General features: G+C 43.5%; 1 protein-coding gene across 5 annotated transcripts in view; it reads right to left on the reverse strand.

The window, feature by feature from the left end:
* sptan1 (spectrin alpha, non-erythrocytic 1) overlaps positions 1-20,247 on the reverse strand; it is a 51,637-nt gene that overhangs the window by 29,006 nt on the left and 2,384 nt on the right. For 4 of the 5 annotated variants that reach the window (XM_038970745.1, XM_038970742.1, XM_038970743.1 and 1 more), the window contains exons 1-12: positions 13,517-13,606; positions 4,264-4,503; positions 3,715-3,840; positions 2,881-3,021; positions 2,363-2,643; positions 1,935-2,234; positions 1,487-1,622; positions 1,246-1,347; positions 996-1,133; positions 786-896; positions 632-709; positions 187-342 (exon numbers count right to left, since the gene is read on the reverse strand). In XM_038970745.1, coding sequence (XP_038826673.1) covers positions 187-342; positions 632-709; positions 786-896; positions 996-1,133; positions 1,246-1,347; positions 1,487-1,622; positions 1,935-2,234; positions 2,363-2,643; positions 2,881-3,021; positions 3,715-3,840; positions 4,264-4,503; positions 13,517-13,537 — 1,830 coding nt within the window. In that variant the 5' untranslated portion in view covers positions 13,538-13,606. Of the gene's footprint in view, positions 1-186; positions 343-631; positions 710-785; positions 897-995; positions 1,134-1,245; positions 1,348-1,486; positions 1,623-1,934; positions 2,235-2,362; positions 2,644-2,880; positions 3,022-3,714; positions 3,841-4,263; positions 4,504-13,516; positions 13,607-20,247 lie in introns of those variants that run through there. The other variant, XM_038970744.1, reaches the window with a different exon arrangement.

Consider the following 20,247-nt stretch of genomic DNA (forward strand, 5'->3'; position numbering starts at 1 on the left):
GGTATTGCAGCCTAATAGGATCACACTGCAGTCTAGGAGAAAGCCACGTTGAGTATTGAAACCCCATTATAAAGTACTAAGTAGCTAACTAGCTAAAGTATACCACTATAAAGTAGATAACTAACTAGCTAAAGTACATCACTATAAAATAGCTAGCTAAAGTAGCTAACTGAGAAACATTGATACCTTGTAGGCTTCGTCGGTGGCCGTCTTCATCTTCTCATTGATCCAGCTCTTGAGCTCGTCCGAGTCGCGGGAGAACTGCTGCAAGTGGAAGGAGTCCTCCAGGGCGGCGCGGCGGGACTGGGCACGCTCATGCAGGGCGTTACGGCGGCTCAGCAGCTGAAGGGTGGGTGAGATTTTATACACAACACCCAGGATATGGTATAAGCAGATATAGGGCATCAGGTAGCCTAGTGATTCAGAGTGTTGAGCCAGTAACCGTAAGGTTGCTGGTTCGAATCCCCAAGCCGACTAGGTGAAAAATCTGTCGATGTGCACTTGAGCAAGGCACTTAACCCTAATTGCTCTGGATAAGAGAGTCTGTACTCTCTATTTGACATTTTAGTCATTTAGCAAAGTGCTACAAACATAGGACACATTCCGGTCCTGATCATCGTATTCTACTTACAGCATCTCTACGAGTGGCAACATCCTCCTTGGCGTAGTGGTTGTTCTGGATCAGTTTGGTGGCAAATTCATCCAGGGCCTGGAGAGAGGTTAGAGATTAGGCGTAACATTTGAGGAGGAAAAGTTGATCCTAGAGGTTACTGTTATGTACTCACAGTGATCTTCTCCTCCTGGGCGCTGAGGGACTTCTCAAAGTCCTCGTGTTTCTTCAGCAGGGCCTCCACGCTGTCCAGAGAGTCACCAAGATCCTCGTTCAGAAGGAACGCCTGCAAGAACACAAGAATTACTTCACACCCAAACATTTTTGGAGAATAATAATTTAAGTGTAATTAAGTGAGCATGTTATTGTGTGTGGATGGCGATACCTCTTGCTTGCTCATCCAGTTGTCGACCTGCTCCGTGTCCCTGTAGAAGAGCTGCAGGTCCATGCACTGCTCGTACTGCTGCCTGCGCACCTCCCACAGCTCCAGCAGAGACTCCTTCTCCTCAGTCAGTACACTCAGCTACACACACACACACACACACACACACACGGATGGGGTTCAATTAATCTGTCCACAGGTCCATGTAAAAGCTTGAATTCCAAACCAAGGATAAAGAGACAGATAGCCATACCTTCTCCTTGACCTCCTCTGAGGCGTAGTGTCCAGTGTTGAGCAGAGCCTGGCCGGCCTCGTCCGTGGCTTTGAAGCTGTCCTCATGGGCGTCAATCTCACCCTAAGGACCACACACACACAGTAAACGTCAGCAACATTGCAGGAAAAACTAGCATCACTGATTGAAGATCTGAGAAAATATATAGTACTTAACAACTGCAATTATATTAAAATTATTATTAGGATCAGTTTTCCTGTACCTTGTGTTCCTGGTGGCGGTCGAGGAGAGCCTCAGCTCCAGCCACGTCGTTGGCCAGCTCATCAGCGTTGATCAGGGCCTTCATCTCCGTCACCCAGCTGGTCAGGTCACGGAAGTCTGAAGTGTAGCGCTGCAGCCTGCAAAACACATACAGACAGTCAGTCAGAAGATAGGGTTCTGCATACTTTCAACTAAACTGGGCTCAAATGGCTGATACATGTTTTGTTTGACCATGCTATTGGGTAGTCGCTGTGTGTTGAGCGCAGTGGTGTTACAGTACCAACCCAGTAAAGTTACAGTAGTGACACTGCAAAGTTACAGTACTGACCAAGTAAGGTTACAGTAGGGACACTGCAAAGTTACAGTACTGACATAGTAACAATACGGTACTGACCCAGTAAAGTTAGTGTGTTCGCTGTTAGGGCGGCCAGGGTTTTACCGGTACCCACCTGTAGGAGTCGTTGAGGCGAGCGTGGCGCTCGGCGGCCAGCGTGCGGATCTGCTCCCAGTTGGTGATGAGCTCATCCCTCTTCAGGTGGATCTGGGAGGCGTTCTGGGGGTGGGTCTGCTGCAGACGTTCAGCCTCTCCGCCCAGAGTGTTGACCTTGTCCTCGAGGGCAGCCAGGTCTCTCTCCAGGCCCTCATGCTTGCGCAGCAGAGCCTGAACGCTGGCCAGGTCCCGGCCAAAGTCATCGGATGCCATGAGCTGCTCCTTCTCCTTGATCCAGCTAATGGTCTCGTCCACATCCCTGCAGGCCACATAACACTCTCAGTCGGAACAGAAAATCTAAATGTCTTGATCCTCTCAGTTGTCTTGTGGCTTCCCCATCACACACACTCCAAAAGAAAACACACCCCCAGCCTGTGCTGGGCATACCTGTTAAATCTCTGTACCTCGGCGGCTCCGAACAGCCTGCCCTGCCTCTGCTGCGCCAGGCCCTTGAGCCTCTGCCAGGCGGCGTTCACCTCCTCCTGCTTGCGAACGATGAGCTCCGCCTCGGGGTGGGACTCCTGGCTCAACTTGCCCGCCAGCTGGTTCACCTCGTTCACACGCTCCTCGTGGGCTGCCAGGTCCGTCTGGAACTCCTCAAACTTCTTCTGGAGCACCTCTACGTGCTCCAGGTCCTGGCCCAGCTCCTCCGAGGTGGCCATGGCCTCCTGTTAGACACAGGTTTTGGTAAGATTTAGAATCGGTTATATAGTAGGGCCCTGCAGACATGGTTTAGGGAGGCTAATGTTAGGATAGGTTGTCAATAAGGTCCTATGGCAATGGTCTCCTGTTGGATATGATTTAGGGTAAGGTCATGTTGTCTATTAGAGTTCCATAGACATGCTTTAGGCCATGGCCTCCAGTAGATATAGAGGATGTGTGTGACTTCAGGTTGAGACACTGACCTTGTCACTGATCCAGTCCAGGGCATCCTCACACTCGCGCAGGTACTGCACCAGCTTCTGGGCCTGCAGCAGACGGACACCCTTCTCCTTGGTCTTCTGCAGCAGCAGGTCCCAAAGACGGTGAAGCTCCTCCAGACGAGTCTAAAAGCAGAAAGGGAGACAATTTACACAGGGTGATGGAAACTGATTCAAGACCAGGGCCCATATTCAGTCTCTCAGAGTTGGAGTGCTGATCTGGGATCAGGTCCCCTCGGTCCATACAACGTTATTCATTACGATCTAAAAAGAGAAATTAGGGCCCATATTCACAAAGTATCTCAGAGTAGGTGTGGTGACCTAGGACCAGCTCCCCTCATCCATGTGATCTTGTCCATTAAGATCCAAAAGTTAAAACTGATCCCAAATCAGCACTCCTAATCTGAGACACAGGTTATGGTTCCAGTACTTTGAGTCCAGTACTTGCTGACGCTGTAGTTGGAGACCAAGATAAGTGCATATCAATAGAAAATAGGCACACACACATCATGCACTTCTCATAGTCTTATTATATAGGTCATAACCACACAGCAAACAGAATGGATCTGAAAGAATTAAAAGGGAGTGGAACCTAAAAGAGAGAGAAACACAAGAGCCAGGAGGTCCACATCACCCAAGCACCTACTTTTATATAGTCAGCCATATTGAAACTTGAAACTATGGGTCTCTGGGAAGTCCGGTAGGGCGTGAAGGACTGAACCAGACATGATCGGGGTTAAAAAGGGTGGATTGTGTAGATCTATCTTGGTCAGGCACATAGCTCAGCGGACTGTGTGGGTGTGTGTCTTTGTCTCTTACGCGGATGGTTTCGGAGGCAAAGTGGCCTTCGGAGATCATAAGGTTGCCAGTCTCGTCTAGCTTAATGATGGCTCCAGCGTTGGCCTGCACCTCCGCCTCGAAGGCCTGATGTTTCTGGAGCTTGCCCTGTGGGGGGAGAGGAGGCATGTTAGCATGGCAAAGACTACAGTGGAAAGGAGAGACATACCTGGCGAAGGGTCACGGATCATGATGTACTGATCATTCTGTGAGTTTTATGCCCTTGCGGTTTCATTTTGAATGGCCACTGGAAATGCTACAAGTCAGTCAATTCACAAAAAGTGGCTTGTGCATACTGTAATAAAGGTGACAATAAAATGGAATCAGGATGTTACCATTCATTTTGTCAAAGCCCAGGTTACAGTACAACACAACCCAAATTCCAATAGACTAAAATGACAACTGGACAGGCTGATCCTAAATCTACCTGGAGCTGTTGAAATGCATCCTTGTGCACTAAAACCCATGATGTGCGATAGGTAGGTACTGTTATTCCGGATGCTGACAGACATATGGACAAGGCAGACTGACCTGGAGGTTGGTAGGGTCCTTGTAGTTCTCATCAGAGGCGATCTGCAGCTTCTCCTGGATCCACTTCTCCAGCTCGTCAGCATCGCGGCGGAAGAACTGGAAGCGGTACGAGTCCTCCAGCTTCTGCCGTCGCACACCCGAAAGCTCCTTGAAGCGCCGGTAGCGGTCCAACACCTGCTGCCGGCGCTCCTGGATGTCATCAGCAGACTCCAGCACTTTCACCCCACTGGTATCCATTCTCTGACAAGAGAAATACAATGGGGGAGGTAATCATTAACACTTCTTACCACTTACAACAAAACGATTCTGCTTTCTAGTTGTTAGCATTAATAGTTACTACAATTGAGATGAGTGGATTAGAATGCCGTCAGCCATCTTGACAAATGTATGTGTATGAACAAGATGGCTGCTACCATTTGTCCATCCCTTTGAATAGTATAGAAATAACGGTCCAACTGAGCCTGCTATGGCAACGCTAGCATCGCATCAAACATTTCTACTTGGCCGTCATCCAATTTCTCTAATCTCTGCTTCTTTAGGCCTTTAAAACACAAAAGCTCTCAGAAACTGAATAGCTGTGGAGAACTTCCAGAATGTCACGAAGTGCCATTCTTTCTTTTCCACGTTCTCTTTCCCTGGGGACATTTGAACACAGTGCAGCTCTTCATGGATCTCTACTCACCACGCAAAAAACGTTTTTTAGAGGAAAAGTCACGGAAGACACACAACTTTATAGAATACAACGAGACAAGGCTGACTATTGCTATGAAAAGGACAAAAACTCCCCAGTGAAATAAGTAGCCAGCTCCTCTCCAGTCCAGCTGACTCGCCGTGGGGCCAGCAGCAGCTGAGAACGCGAGAATGAAAAAAGGGAGTGGAGGCGGAAATTCCACACAGCTCTGAACAAACAGTAACCAGACCTCACTTCACAATTGGACTGCTGCTGTCAGCCCTCCTAACACGCACTGGCCCTAAGCCCCCCTCTTCACCCAGCCTATATACCATTCCACCATACACTGGGGGAGTGGAGGCCAGTAGGGAGAGGGAAGAGTAGGGCGAGGTAACCAGACAGGATCACAGTCACCCACCCTGTATTCTAGTCCCCAGCCTGGATAGTGGGGCTGTCAGAGGACCACACCCTGGTAGTGACTAACGCAGTCTCTGCCAGGCAGGCATACCCAGGGTGCTTCCTTTCATATACTACTAGTCTCTCTGGACAACGAGGAATGTGAGCTAAACATTTGGTGTCATTTCTGGAGTGGCAGGGGGCCTGGGAGGGCGAGAGAATCTAGGCTCCTAGACCATAAATTGAATTACCAACATTCAACATGGCAACTTTGAAGCTGATGTGACAGTGAACTGTAGCAGCATAAAGTGCATTTAAGATGGCAAGTTTGTCTTTTTCAATCATTGATGAATACACAACAAAATGTAAGGCAGCCTCCAAATGGCTTCCGTGAGATTGTAGGATTTTAGCACATGGGTGTAGTCTCAGCCTACCTGCCAACCATTGTGGGGGGGATTGATAAATTGTCCGTGGCTGGTCTTTCCCAATGCTTAGGCCTACATCTGGAGTCTTTTCTCAGGGTGGTGTGACCTAAACTGTGGCCTATCAGGTCCCTGTGACCTCTGATACACCCGCCAGACCCTGGTGGAGAGAGGCCAGTCCAGCTGAACACCAGGGGGAGAAAACACACAGCATCCTTCATCTCAGGTCAGGACTGTTTGTGCATGGTTGTCATCCAGTTCCAATAAACCATCTCATACCCTTCATACAATCATAACCTTCTTGACAGAAATAAATGGACTAACCATTCTTCCAGAAAGAAAGGTGCAGACAAGGTGTCTCACAATAGACATGGATAAGATCAAAATGTGATATGGCGACTATGAACAGAATCCAGTGTGCTTAACTGAGTAATTTATTTCAGTAAGGAGGGACTGAACATTGATTTACCCGGCCAACCCAAGGACAGTGAACCCCATGAGCAAAGAGGACCATATAGAAATAAAATAAAATTGCTGACAGTCCAACAGTCTGCCCCGGGGGGTGGGGGTGGTGGTAGTACTAGACCTCATGAAAGAGGCCCACTGTTAAAACACAGCCAGCGCAGCTCCCATTCAGACAGCGAGAGAGGGGTGGAGAGAGATGGACAGAGGGAGAGAGAGAGTGAAATAGTCCATCTCTGACAGTAGGATTAGTGGTGTCAGCAGTGTGGTGACATTCAGCAGATCCAGGAGACACTGCTTGGTCTGGTCCACAGAGGGGCCGCTGGGCTGGCTGGGTCTCCTCAACAATCAACAGACCAGTTTGTTGCCTGGTTCAATTCTTCCCCAAACATCTTCCTACACCAGTGGCTTCCAACCAGGGGGTACTTGGCCTTTCCACAGGGTGTACTTGAGAAGATATACATGAAGGGGTAATTCAGAGCAAAATTCAGTTGGAGGTACAGTAAATGAAAGAGTTTGGGAACCACTGAACTACACCATAACCATAACCCACTGAAGAGATGGCACCAGAAAGAGAAAAAACTGAGGAGCCATGAGTCCAGTCAAAGTGCAGATTGTTCTATATAGCTCATATACAGTGCATTCGGAAAGTATTCAGACCCCTTGACTTGTTCCACATTTTGTTATATTACAGCCTTATTCTAACATGGATGAAATTGTTTTTCCCCCTCATCAATCTACACACAATACCCCATAATGAAAAGGCAAAAACTGCTTTTTAGAAGAAAAAAAACATTTTTTATATTTTTTATTAACTGAAATATCACATTTACATAAGTATTCAGGCCCTCTACTCAGTACTTTGTTGAAGCACCTTTGTGGCCGTGTTTACAGCCTTGGGTATGACGCAACAAGCTTGGCACACCTGTATTTGGGGAGTTTCTCCCATTCTTCTCTGTCCCAAAGCCACTCCTGCGTTGTCTTGGCTGTGTGCTTAGGGTCGTTGTCCTGTTGGAAGTCTCCCCAGTCCTGAGCGCTCTGGAGCAGGTTTTCCTCAAGGATCTTTCTGTACTTTGCTCCGTTCATGTTTCCTTCATTCCTGACTAGTCTCCCAGTCCCTGCCAATGAAAAACATCCCCACAGCATGATGCCGCCACCACCATGCTTCACCGTCGGGATGGTGCCAGGTTTCCTCCAGACATGACACTCGGCATTCAGGCCAGAGTTCAATCTTGGATTCATCAGACCAGAGAATCTTGTTTCTAGAGGCCTGAGAGTCCTTTAGGTGCCTTTTGGCAAAATCTAAGCAGGCTGCCATGTGCCTTTACTGAGGAGTGGCTTCCGTCTGAACACTATCATAAAGGCCTGATTGGTGGAGTGCTGCAGAGATGATTGTCCTTCTAGAAAAGTTCTCCCATCTCCACAGAGGAACTCTGGAGCTCTGTCAGAGTGACCATTGGGTTCTTGGTCATCTCCCTGACCAAATGCCTTCTCCCCCTATTGCTCAGTTTAGCCGGGCAGCCAGCTCTAGGTAGACTCTTGGTGGTTCCAAACTTCTTCCATTTAAGAATGACGGAGGCTGTTGTGTTCTTGGGGACCTTCATTGCTGCAGGTACCCTTCCCCAGATCGGTGCGTCGACACAATCTTGTCTCGGAGCTCTACGGACAATTCCTTCGACCTCATGGCTTGGTTTTTGCTCTGACATGCACTGTCAACTGTGAGACCTTACATAGACAGATGTGTGCCTTTCCAAATCATGTCCAATCAACTGAATTTACCACAGGTGGACTCCAATCAAGTTGTAGAAACATCTCAAAGATCATTGAAAACAGGAAGCACTGGAGCTCAATTTCAATATACTATCCAAATGTACTGTATGAGTATATGGCCACTCTGCCATCAAACAAATCAATCTATAAAAAGAAAGAGATACGCCAGAAATAACTGACAAGATCATGAAAAAGCATTTAAACAATTAGTAGCTTCTACACTGGCCCATTTTCTGTACTAGACAATTTCCCCTCCCCCGTCCCCTTACACCAATCCTAATACACTAAGGGCTTAAATCATCCCAGGATTTAGCTGACCGCAACCCCGTTCTGCTCTGACATCTGCCTGTGGGGATGAAGGCACACACTACTCTGACTAGCCTGTTTGAGGGACAGCTCTCTGGACCAATGAGTAAACAGCCTTTGGGTCATGTGTCTTCAGGACACCACCCTCTCCTGGGAGACACTGCTGCTCTGAGACACAATGTGCCAAAGTCGTTGTTGGAGTGATGCTGCAAATTTTACAGCCGTGTGAGATATCGTTACTTCAGTGTGAACTTGAAGTCATCGGACCTTGTAAAGAGTTTGCCCTGTTGGCATGTGGTTTAGAGACAACTGAATGTGTGGAGAGTCCAGGTGTCAAGCCCACTGCCTTCCGAAAGCATGTATACCCCTTGACTTATTCCACATTTGTTGATAAACAGCCTGAATTCAAAATGGATTAAATATATATCTTTCCTCACCCATCTACATATGATACTCCATAAAGATAGAGTGAAAACATGTTTTTTGAAATGTTTGCAAATGTGTTGAAAATGAAATACGAAAATATTCACACACCTGAGTCAATACATGTTAGAATCACCTTTGGCAGCGAATATAGCTCTGAATTTTTCTGGGTAAGTCTCTAAGTGTGTTACACACCTGGATTGTACAATACTTGCCCATTCTTTTAAAAATTCTTCAAGCTCTGTCAAATTGCTAGAAAACAATTTAAGTCGTGCCATCAAGCAGATTTAAGTCAAAAGTGTAACTCGGCCAATCAGGCCGGTAAGCAACTCCAGTGTAGATTTGGCCTTGTGTTTTAGGTTATTGTCCTGCTGAAAGGTGAATTCATCTCCCAGTGTCTGGTGGAAAGCAGACTGGACCAGGTTTTCCTCTAGGATATGCCTGTGCATAGCTCCATTCCGTTTCTTTTTAATCCTGAAAAACTCCTTAACGATTACAAGCATACCCATAACATGATACAGCCACCCCTATGCTTGAAAATATGGAGAGTAGTAATCAGTAATGTGGTGTATTGGATTTGCCCCAAATATAACTTTGTATTCAGGACAAAAAGTGAATTACTTTGCCACATTTTTTGCAGTATTACTTTAGTGCCTTGTTGCAAACAGGATGCATGTTTTGGAATATTTTTATTCTGAATAGGCTTCATTCTTTTCACTCTCATTTAGGTTAGTATTGTGAAGTAATAACTACAATGGTGTTGGTGAATCCTCAGTTTTCTCCTTTCACAGCCATTCAACTCTGTAACTGTTTTAAAGTCACCATTGGCCTCGTGGTAAAATCCCTGAGCGGTTTCCATCGTCTCCGTGTTAGGAAGGACGCCTCTAATCAAATGGCTACCCAGACTATTTGCAGGGACCTTACATATAATTGTATGTGTGGGGTACAGAAATTAGGTAGCCGTTAGAAAATCATGTTAAACACTATTATTGCACACAGAGTGAGTCCATGCAACTTATGTGACAATGTTTTGCTCCTGAACTTATTTAGGCTTGTCATAACAAAGAAATTGAATATTTATTGACATTTCAGCTTTAAATTTGTATTTAACTTGTACAATTTTTGAAAAACATAATTCCACTTTGACATTATGGAGTATTGTGTGTAGGCCAGTGACAAAGAAAATCTCAAATAATCTATTTCAAATTCAGGCTGTAACACAACAAAATGTGGAAAAAGTCAAAGGGTGGGAATACTTTCTGAAGGCAGTGTAAACGGTTACGTTACAGAAAAACAAATCTGTAGCATTTATCAGACGACAATACATTTGGGGAAGGAAGTGGCCACGTCATAGCACATGTTGTATCTTCGACCCGCGGAAGACCCCCTAGCACAGTGCAGCTGCAATAGGAGATAGTGCTTGACTGACGCTGTGAGTGGTAGATAACACCAATTTCCTCCATCTCCTGCCCCCTCTCTCTAACACTATTTCCCTCCTTCACTCCCTCGTCCACTTATCCACTAACTACCTCACACACCCCCACATACTACTACTAAACAGCAGAGATGAATGCTTCCTCGAGGCTCACCGTCTATGTAACCCTTGATCTCTCGCCAACAGGCTCATTCATTTTTAGTGCTAAGAGGAGGAGACAGAAGCACCATGCACAAATTCCATCCGCATTACATAGGATAGTCAAAGTCCAACTACCTGGTTTCTCAACCGTGTAAGCAAGCAGCAATTAAATAACTCTACGGTGGTTAGGACTTATACCTAACAGTGGTTAGGCCTGCTTATCAACTGTACAGAGACAAAGGTTGTGGATTGAGATGGTGGACCCACATCCTGTTGTTGTGGCGAGACCACATGAAGGACGGTCTTGCTGGGGTTTTTTCTGGTTCAAAATAGCACTTAGGTGGTGGGGGTGACGGGTGGGTGGCCATGGGTGTGGCCAATGGTACAGTCAACAACCAGAAATCTTTTTATTTTTTAAATAATAATTTTACCTTTTTAACTAGGCAAGTCAGTTAATTCTTATTTTCAATGACGGCCTAGGAACAGTGGGTTAACTGCCTTGTTCAGGGGCAGAACGACAGATTTTTACCTTGTCAGCTCGGAGATTCGATCTTGCAACCTTTCGGTTACAAGTCCAACGCTCTAACCACTAGGCTACCTGCCGCGCGAAATATCGGAAATCTTTTAGGCTTAGCTAAAACATTTATGCTAGTTTCCTACAAATCTACACATTTTACAATGGAGCTAAGAGAAAATCTGCAATTCTACACATTTTGCCATGGCTTATGCCATCTGAGTGACTTAAACATAAAATCAAATGGGGGCCTCATGCAATGACAAAAATACTCCTGAATGCATAATTTGGGGAATGTTTTATTCTCCCTGACAATCTAGCATTTATTTTGGTGATTGCTAGTTCTCAAAATTATTATTTTTTAAGTGCCATTATCATTCCTACATACTATATTTGGTTTTAGTCGTTTAGTTAAAAAACGTATTTTTTTTTTTTCATCCCTAAAACTATTTTCCCAAATACTTTTCTATGCAGAAAAAAAACACTAACTATAGGCCTAGATACCCGGAAAGTGGTTGGGTTAAATACGGACGCAGGAAACTAGGCTAAATTGCCACTTCAGTACCAACTACATAAGACATCTTTAGAGAAAGAAAGACGTTATGTCAGTACTCATGCACGGGACCGGCACACTTGAAGTGTTATGTAAATGTGGCTGTTTCAAGGTTCTCTAAAAGATTCTTCCCTTCCTCTGTTCTCCCCTTCAGTCATTTAGCAAAGGTGCATTCAACTTGGGTGTTTACCTCAAACTGTCATGTCAAACTATTTCACATTTTCAATATATTAACGGAATTTAGTGAATCAGCAATATTCTAACTGAATATTAATTTGGTATTCCTGATGAGACAACAACTTGAACGCAAATATCATCACGTCATTATCTGCAATAGGTCTTTGTCACTGAAATAACCACTTGTAATCACCACACAGTAGTGACAGTACCTTTTCAGACAGTTAGCCATTGTCATGAAGGCATATTAACAGGGCTGTTCCAATTCCGGTCCTGGAGGGCCAAAACACTTCTGGTTTTTGTTTCTACCTGGTAGTTGCACTCACCTGGTGTCCCAGTTCTGAATCAGTCCATGATTAGAAGTAAAGGATGAAAACCATAAGTGCATCTATTCCCACTCTCCCCATTTTAAAATCAGGTCATTCTCATAAAGACGTGCCACAGATTCCATTCGAGGAGGCCAGAGATATTTATAGATCCCTGTGTGGCTCCCATCGCTGCACAAGTATCCAGAGATATTGCTCTGCGGAGAGAGAATGCGACACAAGGTGGGTGGGTAGACGGGTTGGTGGAGAGGGGAGGGGTATCGATTTGCTTCATTAGAATTATTGCCTACGCATTAGGCCTAGGCTACTCTTCGTAGCTGGATATTTAATTTGAGTGCACCAAAGTCTTCGCTCGCTTCCTGGCATAAACAAATGCATTAGTTTTGATGGAGCACAAAAAATTATTATACTGAGGAGAAGGCCCATCATCACTCCCAAAGGGTGAGACAGTGGGAAACAGATAATTGATCTTTTGACCAATCATATCAGATCTTTACACATCTGATCTTTTCAGAGCTGATCTGATTGGTCAAAAGACCAGTAAGTGAACAAAAGATCAGAATTGGGCTGCCTGTGTAAACGCAGCCATAGTCAGCCCCCTCACGGTTCCCATGGTAACATCAGTTAGCGAGGAGTTATATGACGCCATACTGGGCGAATGCAGACCGGAGGAATTTACAGGAAACGGCAGGGTGATCCCAGAAGACTTAGTACATGCCAAATACATGTGCAAAGAGAAGAGGCGTAGCTTCAGTTCCCTTCCCTCAGAGTGAACCTTGACCCCCCCCCCTTACAGCCCACTCCACTCCTAGCTGATCGGTAGCATGCCCAGGGGAGATTTGAGTGCAGCTGAAGAAGTTAACAGTGGATGGTTGGTTTGTGAATTAAAAACAATATGTACAAGAGTGTGATTAGGCTACATGACAAAAGATTGAATTCAGCTTCATTGTTACTCTTATTTTCATACGTTTTCACATAAAAAAAGATTCAATCTGTCATACAAATCCCAAATCTTCTCTGGAACATCACCCAAACAATCACGTCTGGATTAAATCAAAATGGCTGCCGCCCAGTCAACAACACAGTGAAATGCCAATGTCAAGAGATTTGACATCTGGGGAGGTTTACCATGCCAAATGCAAACATGATTCCCTTGCATGTATTTTTTTCCATAAATAATGGTCAGTGACATTAATTTAATCCAGCTCAGTTAAAATCAACAAACCTTCAGTTTCACGCACACGACTCCACACAAATCCACTGACAACGCATGCAGTAGCCTACATGTAGGCCTGAATTCAGTGATTCAATTACCATGGAATTCAGTTAAAACCAATCAAATTACCAAATTAACCAAGTCCTGTCAAGACAAAAAACATTTGCTTACACAAACATACAATGCATGCAGAAAACGCAGGCCTGAATTCAGTGACAAATTACCATAAAAATAAACTAAAACCAAATCAACTGACCAGAGTTAGACTAACACAGTTACCCATAAACATTTACTCACAACTTAAATTCTCAAAAATTAAGGGACATGGGCTAACCATTAACCTGTAAAACCAACTTTGGTTGTGTATCAAGAGAAAAGCAAGATATTCTGGGCTGTTTATCCAGAGCCCTGTTCTTTCCGACACTGTCTCTGCAATCAGTACCTGAGGAGAGGTGGTGGCCATGAAGCCAGCAGCAGTCACTTCGGTCTAGGCTCCAGATGAAAGGCTCAACTGATAAAGGAAGAATGAGAAACTGAACGCCTCTCTTATTCTCTCTCTCACTCGTTCTCTCGCTGCAGCTCAGATAGACGCATCGCCCCTGCAGTGGCTAGGCCGTGAGGGGAGCAGGCCAAGATAACGCCCAGCCCTTTGCGTCTCTCTGCCTCTTTCCCTCCCTCTTCCTCTATTCAGCAAAACAGCAGCATCATGGCCTGCTCTCAAACATTCTCCCTGGCTGCTCTCAGCATTCCAGAAATGTCCATGCATTCGATGAACACCCTTCCGATAGCAGCAACGCACACAACATGCAAACTAACACACAGTGGTGACACAAGTTACCTTCAGTTTTGGTTTAATAAACTGAGACATGATGACAGGTGCCTGCGCAGGCTAAAGGCAACAACATGCACAACAGTTTCATGTCAGAGCAATGGGTTATTTCCAACCATTCAAAAAGAGAATTCAAACTATTGCTTTTAACAAACATGACTTGTTGACATTGATAAATACAGTTGCAATAAGAATATTCATTCAGTTGCAGCATTACAAAAGTGTTTGTTATTTGCTTTGTGTCAAGTGTGCATGCCCAAAGTATGAGGTGAGTTAGGACAGCCAGCCAGCAACCTGATAGATCACTAAGGTCAGGGTAACAGCATTCGCATGACATCCAGATAAGAGGCTCCTTAGCCTAGTTCCTATGGCATTAAGCTGCTACACACTTTATGCAAACGCATCATTGTTTTCTACGTAGTTCTACGTGCGAGATACTCATGAAACCAGTTAACCATGGCAGTAGCAAATTGAGTTTGAAAACCATGATGCATCTATCTGCAAGAATCAACTGTCATTCTGAAAATGAAGATGCCTAGTTTAATGGCACAGTGTCTTATTTGAAATACATTTTACATTTGCCTGAATTAGACATTTTAACCCCAAATTCTCATTACCGAAATGAGACCAGATTAGATTCTTGGGTCATTTTATACTATTTTACATCAGATAAATGTATCTTATTTGAATAAAACAAAATATTTTGCTGTAGGTTGTGCATAAATCATTAAAATTGTAAACTAGTTGAAGTTAACATTCAAATATAATATTGATTATGTAAAAACAGTGTCTGAGGACATGTTTCTCATTACCGTAACACTAAGTTGCTGTAAAAACTGCAATATATTTTTTTTTTTAATAAAATGGTATTCACCCATGATGCATCATCTAGAGGAGTAGTGCTTAGATAAGCACAAGTTAATTTAATTTCTTCAAGTATATCTTGTTTTCAAACACACCCTTTATGACACTTGACTTTCTCATTACCGAAATGACTAAAAAGGTCAAATTGGGAAAACCTCGAGAACCATTACCTTACCAACATGGAGGCATGAATGGGCTTTAGTGATGTGGTCAATGGTTTGCTGACTCATAATGGCTGTCTCCTATTACTTGCAGATTGAGCCAAGGGCCTCACTAACAAACATTTCTCATTACCAAATAACTTTAAGGTCTGTTTCGGTAATTATAACCTTAATTTCAGTAATAATAATGAGCTAGTTCTAATGTATAGTCACCAGGTGTCCTATGCTGGTAACTTTAATGATTTACCAGTACCACTGCTTACATCTATTGTATAGATGTTTTGTAAAATATTAGTTATTTGATTAAGTAGGAGTTGTCAAGAAATATGAGTGTATAAACCCCATTTTATTTACTTAAAGACACAAACTGGAGTTTTTGTTTCAGAAAAGAGCAACCCCACCACTTAAAGGAGGATATCCCTATTTGACACATTCACCTGTTTTAGCACTTACCTATACTGTTGTTTGATATCCCAAGCCAGTTGTTGGTCCAGATTAGAGGTCGACCAATTATGATTTTTCAACGCCGATACCGATTATTGGAGGACCAAAAAAAGCTGATACAGATTAATCGACCGATTTTAAAAATTGATTTATTTGTAATAATGACAATTACAACAATACTGAATGAACACTTTTAGTTTAACTTAATATAATACATAAATAAAATCAAATTTAGCCTCAAATAAATAATCAAACATGTTCAATTTGGTTTAAATAATGCAAAAACAAAGTGTTGGATAAGAAAGTAAAAATGTAATCTGTGCCATGTAAAAAAGCTAACGTTTAAGTTCCTTGCTCAGAACATGAGAACATATGAAAGCTAGTGGTTCCTTTTAACATGAGTCTTCAATATTCCCAGGTAAGAAGTTTTAGGTTGTCGTTATTATAGGACTCTCTCTCTCTATACCATTTGTATTTCATATACCTTTGACTATTGGATGTTCTTATAGGCACTTTAGTATTGCCAGTGTAACAGTATAGCTTCCGTCCCTCTCCTCGCCCCTACCTGGGTTCGAACCAGGAACACGTCGACAACAGCCACCCTCGAAGCATCGTTACCCATCGCTCCACAAAACCCGCGGCCCTTGCAGAGCAAGGGGAACAACTACTTCAAGGTCTCAGAGAGAGTAACGTCACCGATTGAAACGCTATTAGCGCGCACACCGCTAACTAGCTAGCCATTTCACATCGGTTACACCAGCCTAATCTCGGGAGTTGATAGGCCTGAAGTCATAAACAGCTCAATGCTTGTAGCACAGTGTAGAGCTGCTGGCAAACACACGAAAGTGCTGTTTGAATGAATGCTTACGAGCCTGCTGCTGCCTACCACCGCTCAGTCAGACTGCTCTATCAAATCATAGACTTAATTATAACATAAAAACACACAGAAATAGGAGCCTTAGGTCATTAATATGGTCAAATCCGGAAACTATCATTTCGAAAACAAAAAGTTTATTCTTTCAGTGAAATACGGAACTGTTCCGTATTTTATCTAACGGGTGGCATCCATAATTCTAAATATTCCTGTTACATTGCACAACCTTCAATGTTATGTCATAATTACGTAAAATTCTGTCAAATTAGTTTGCAACGAGCCAGGCGGCCCAAACTGTTGCATATACCCTGATTCTGCGTGCAATGAACGCAAGAGAAGTGACACAATTTCCCTAGTTTAATATTGCCTGCTAACCTGGATTTCTTTTAACTAAATATGCAGGTTTAATAAAATATACTTCTGTGTATTGATTTTAAGAAAGGCATTGATGTTTATGGTTAGGTACATTCGTGCAACAATTGTGCTTTTTTTCACAAATGCGCTTTTGTTAAATCATTCCCCGTTTGGCGAAGTTGGCTGTCTTTGTTAGGAATAAATAGTGTTCACACAGTTCGCAACGAGCCAGGCGGCCCAAACTGCTGCATATACCCTGACTCTGTTGCACAGAACGCAAGAGAAGTGTCACAATTTCCCTAGTTAAAATAAATTCATGTTAACAGGCAATATTAACTAAATATGCAGGTTTAAAAATATATACATGTGTATTGATTTTAAGAAAGGCATTGATGTTCATGGTTAGGTACACATTGGTGCAAAGACAGTGCTTTTTTCGCGAATGCGCTTGTTAAATCACCCGTTTGTCGAAGTAGGCTATGATTCAATGATAAATTAACAGGCAACGCATCGATTGTATGCAACGCAGGACAAGCTAGATAAACTAGTAATATCATCAACCATGTGTAGTTAACTAGTGATTTTGTTAAGATGGTTTTTTATAAGATACGTTTAATGCTAGCTTGCACCTTACCTTGGCTCCTTGCTGCACTCGCATAACAGGTAGTCAAGCCTGCCACGCAGTCTCCTCGTGGAGTGCAATGTAATCGGCCATGATTGGTGTCCAAAAATGCTGATTACCGATTGTTATGAAAACTTGAAATCGGCCCTAATTAAATCGCCCATTCTGATTAATCGGTCTACCTCTAGTCCAGATCCCACATATTTAGATGCCATTTGCCCATAGGATCCCTAATACACCAATATTACCTGTAAAGACCTTGGAGAAATTACTTTTTCTATGCTTAAGTCCACTTTGACTTCTGAAAATACATGCACGTAATTACAGTACTTATGCTAAAATAAGGGGCATTTTTATCAACTACATTAAGATCAGTAATTTTTGTATTATGCAAGTCATTTGGGATTAACAAATGACACAGTTTGATGTATTGGGTTACTAAATCTCAAATAGAGCTCAGTACAGTTTTCCAATGGCAAACTTGCTAACACTCATTACCGAAACATGCATTCTCCTCTCCGAAACATTTTGGAAAAATAAAATGTTTACTTTGGCAATCTGGGCTTAATCTGATAGTGTGCCCCTTGTTCTTTATACATACAAAAGTATGTGGACTCCCCTTCAAATGAGTGGATTTGGCTATTTCAGCCACACATGTTGCTGACAGGTGTATAAAATCGAGCATGCCATCTTTCCAACAAGTCATTTCGTAAAAATGCCTGCCCTGGTCAACTGTAAGGGCTGTTATTGTGAAGTGGAAAGGTTAAGAAGCAACAACGGCTTGGGCCGCGAAGCGGTAGGCCACACAAGCTCATAAAACTGGACCGCAGAGTGCTGAAGCTTGTAAAAAATAGTCTGTCCTCGATTGCAACACTCACTACCAAGTTCCAAACTGACACTGGAAGCAACGTCAGCACAATAACTGTTCGTTAGGAGCTTCATGAAATGGGTTTCCATGGCCGAGCAGCCGCACACAAGTCAAAGATCCCCATGCGCAATGTCAAGCGTTGGCTGGAGTGGAGTAAAGCTCGCCGCCTTTGGACTCTGGAGCAGTGGAAACGCATTCTCTGGAGTGATGAAAAATGCTTCAATATCTGGCAGTCCGACAGACAAATCTGGGTTTGGCGGATGCCAGGAGAACACTACCTGTCCCAATGGATAGTGCCACCTGTAAAGTTTGGTGAAGGAGGAATTATGGCCTGGGGCTGTTTTTCATGGTTTGGGCTGGGCCCTTAGTTCAGTGAAGGGAAATCTTAACGCTACAGTATACAATTACATTCTAGACGATTCTGTGCTTCCAACTTTGTGGCAACAGTTTGGGGAAGGCCCTTTGCTGTTTCAGCATGACAATGCCCCCATGCACAAAGCGAGGTCCATACAGAAATTGTTTATTGAAATCGGTGTGGAAGAACTTGACTGTCCTGTGTAACAGTATAACTTTAGACCGTCCCCTCGCCCCGACACGGGCGCGAACCAGGGACCCTCTGCACACATCAACAACGGTCGCCCACGAAGCATCGTTACCCATCGCTCCACAAAAGCCGCGGCCCTTGCAGAGCAAGGGGAAACCCTACTTCAAGACTCAGAGCAAGTGACGTAACCGATTGAAACGCTATTAGCGCGTACCCGCTAACTAGCTAGCCATTTCACATCCGTTACACCTGCACAGAGCCCTGACCTCAACCCCATCGAACACCTTTGGGATGAATTGGAACGCTTACTGCGAGCCAGGCCTAATCGCCCAACATCAGTGCCCGACCTCACTAATGCTCGTGGCTGAATGGAAGCAAATCCCTGCAGCAATGTTCCAACATCTAGTGGAAAGCCTTCCCAGAAGAGCAGCAAAGGGGGGGACCAACTCCATATTAATCCCATGATTTTGGAATGTAATTGGCCATGTATTGGATGTGTACATACAAATAACAAATAACATGTATACACAAGTTATGACAAAAAACAAGTTTCACAAAAGATTGTGTTGCGAAATACATTATAATAATTTAATTTGAAATATATTTGTTTTCAGTGTTGTTTAAGTCCAGCCTTTTCAATAGGTGAGCAATGTATAAAATAAAATAAATAAAAAAAATTAAAAAAACACTTTTGAAATATCTTTGTTTATTACCTTTTTGGACTTCAAAAACTGTCGTTGTAGTTGTGAAAATTGTGGTAAAATGCATATCTGATCAATAAACATAACAATTATGAAATGGATGAATGAAGATCCTTATGTTAGTGATCCAAGATAAATTATTTTCTGTAAGTTTCGTGAGAATCACCCATATACTTTGGTGCGGCTCAAATTTTGGAACGGACCATATCCGTCGCTCTGTTTACGTAGGGCCCTTTACATAAAACTGACACACTGAACAGAACATATACGGACAGTATAACTGAATAAGAGTGGCATCTGTCCTCGACCATTTCAGACAGGGAGTGACTAAATGGGTAGGGATGCTTTAAATTAGGCTACTTCACTGTCAACACATTCTCTGTTCAAATGTGATTATCTGTCAGCCAGCCGGAAACCATATAGCTGACCATGTTAAACAAGACAAACATAGAAAAAAACGACTGAATATGCCGGGAACTGGAAGCTAAATCAGTCCACTGTTAATATGTTTAAGGTTAGGCCTATACGAGGTTCAGACTTTAAAATGAAATCCATACGACACATATTTTTATTTTAGTGAGGAACGCTGATTAAATGTTTTTCATGTGAATTTGTCCTTGGTCATGTGTCTCCTTCACTCTGGTGACAGTTGATGACCTCAACCGTGTTCTTGATCCCATCAAGAATGCAAAACACACATCAAGAATGCAAAACACAGACCTGCTAAGGGTACATTTTAGTGTTTCAAAGTAGTGTGTGTCTAATGGTTTGAGCAGGTTGTTGTTGAGCCACACCCATTCTGTCACCCTTCAATAGAAACACAATGTGCATCACCTATGAAGGGAAGTGGGTGGTGGTGGGTCGAAGAGCTTATAAAATATACCCATTTCTGAGCTCGGTGGATGAACTCCC

The sequence above is a fragment of the Salvelinus namaycush genome, chromosome 31, assembly GCF_016432855.1.
Source record: "Salvelinus namaycush isolate Seneca chromosome 31, SaNama_1.0, whole genome shotgun sequence".
NCBI classification, from domain to species: Eukaryota; Metazoa; Chordata; class Actinopteri; order Salmoniformes; family Salmonidae; genus Salvelinus; species Salvelinus namaycush.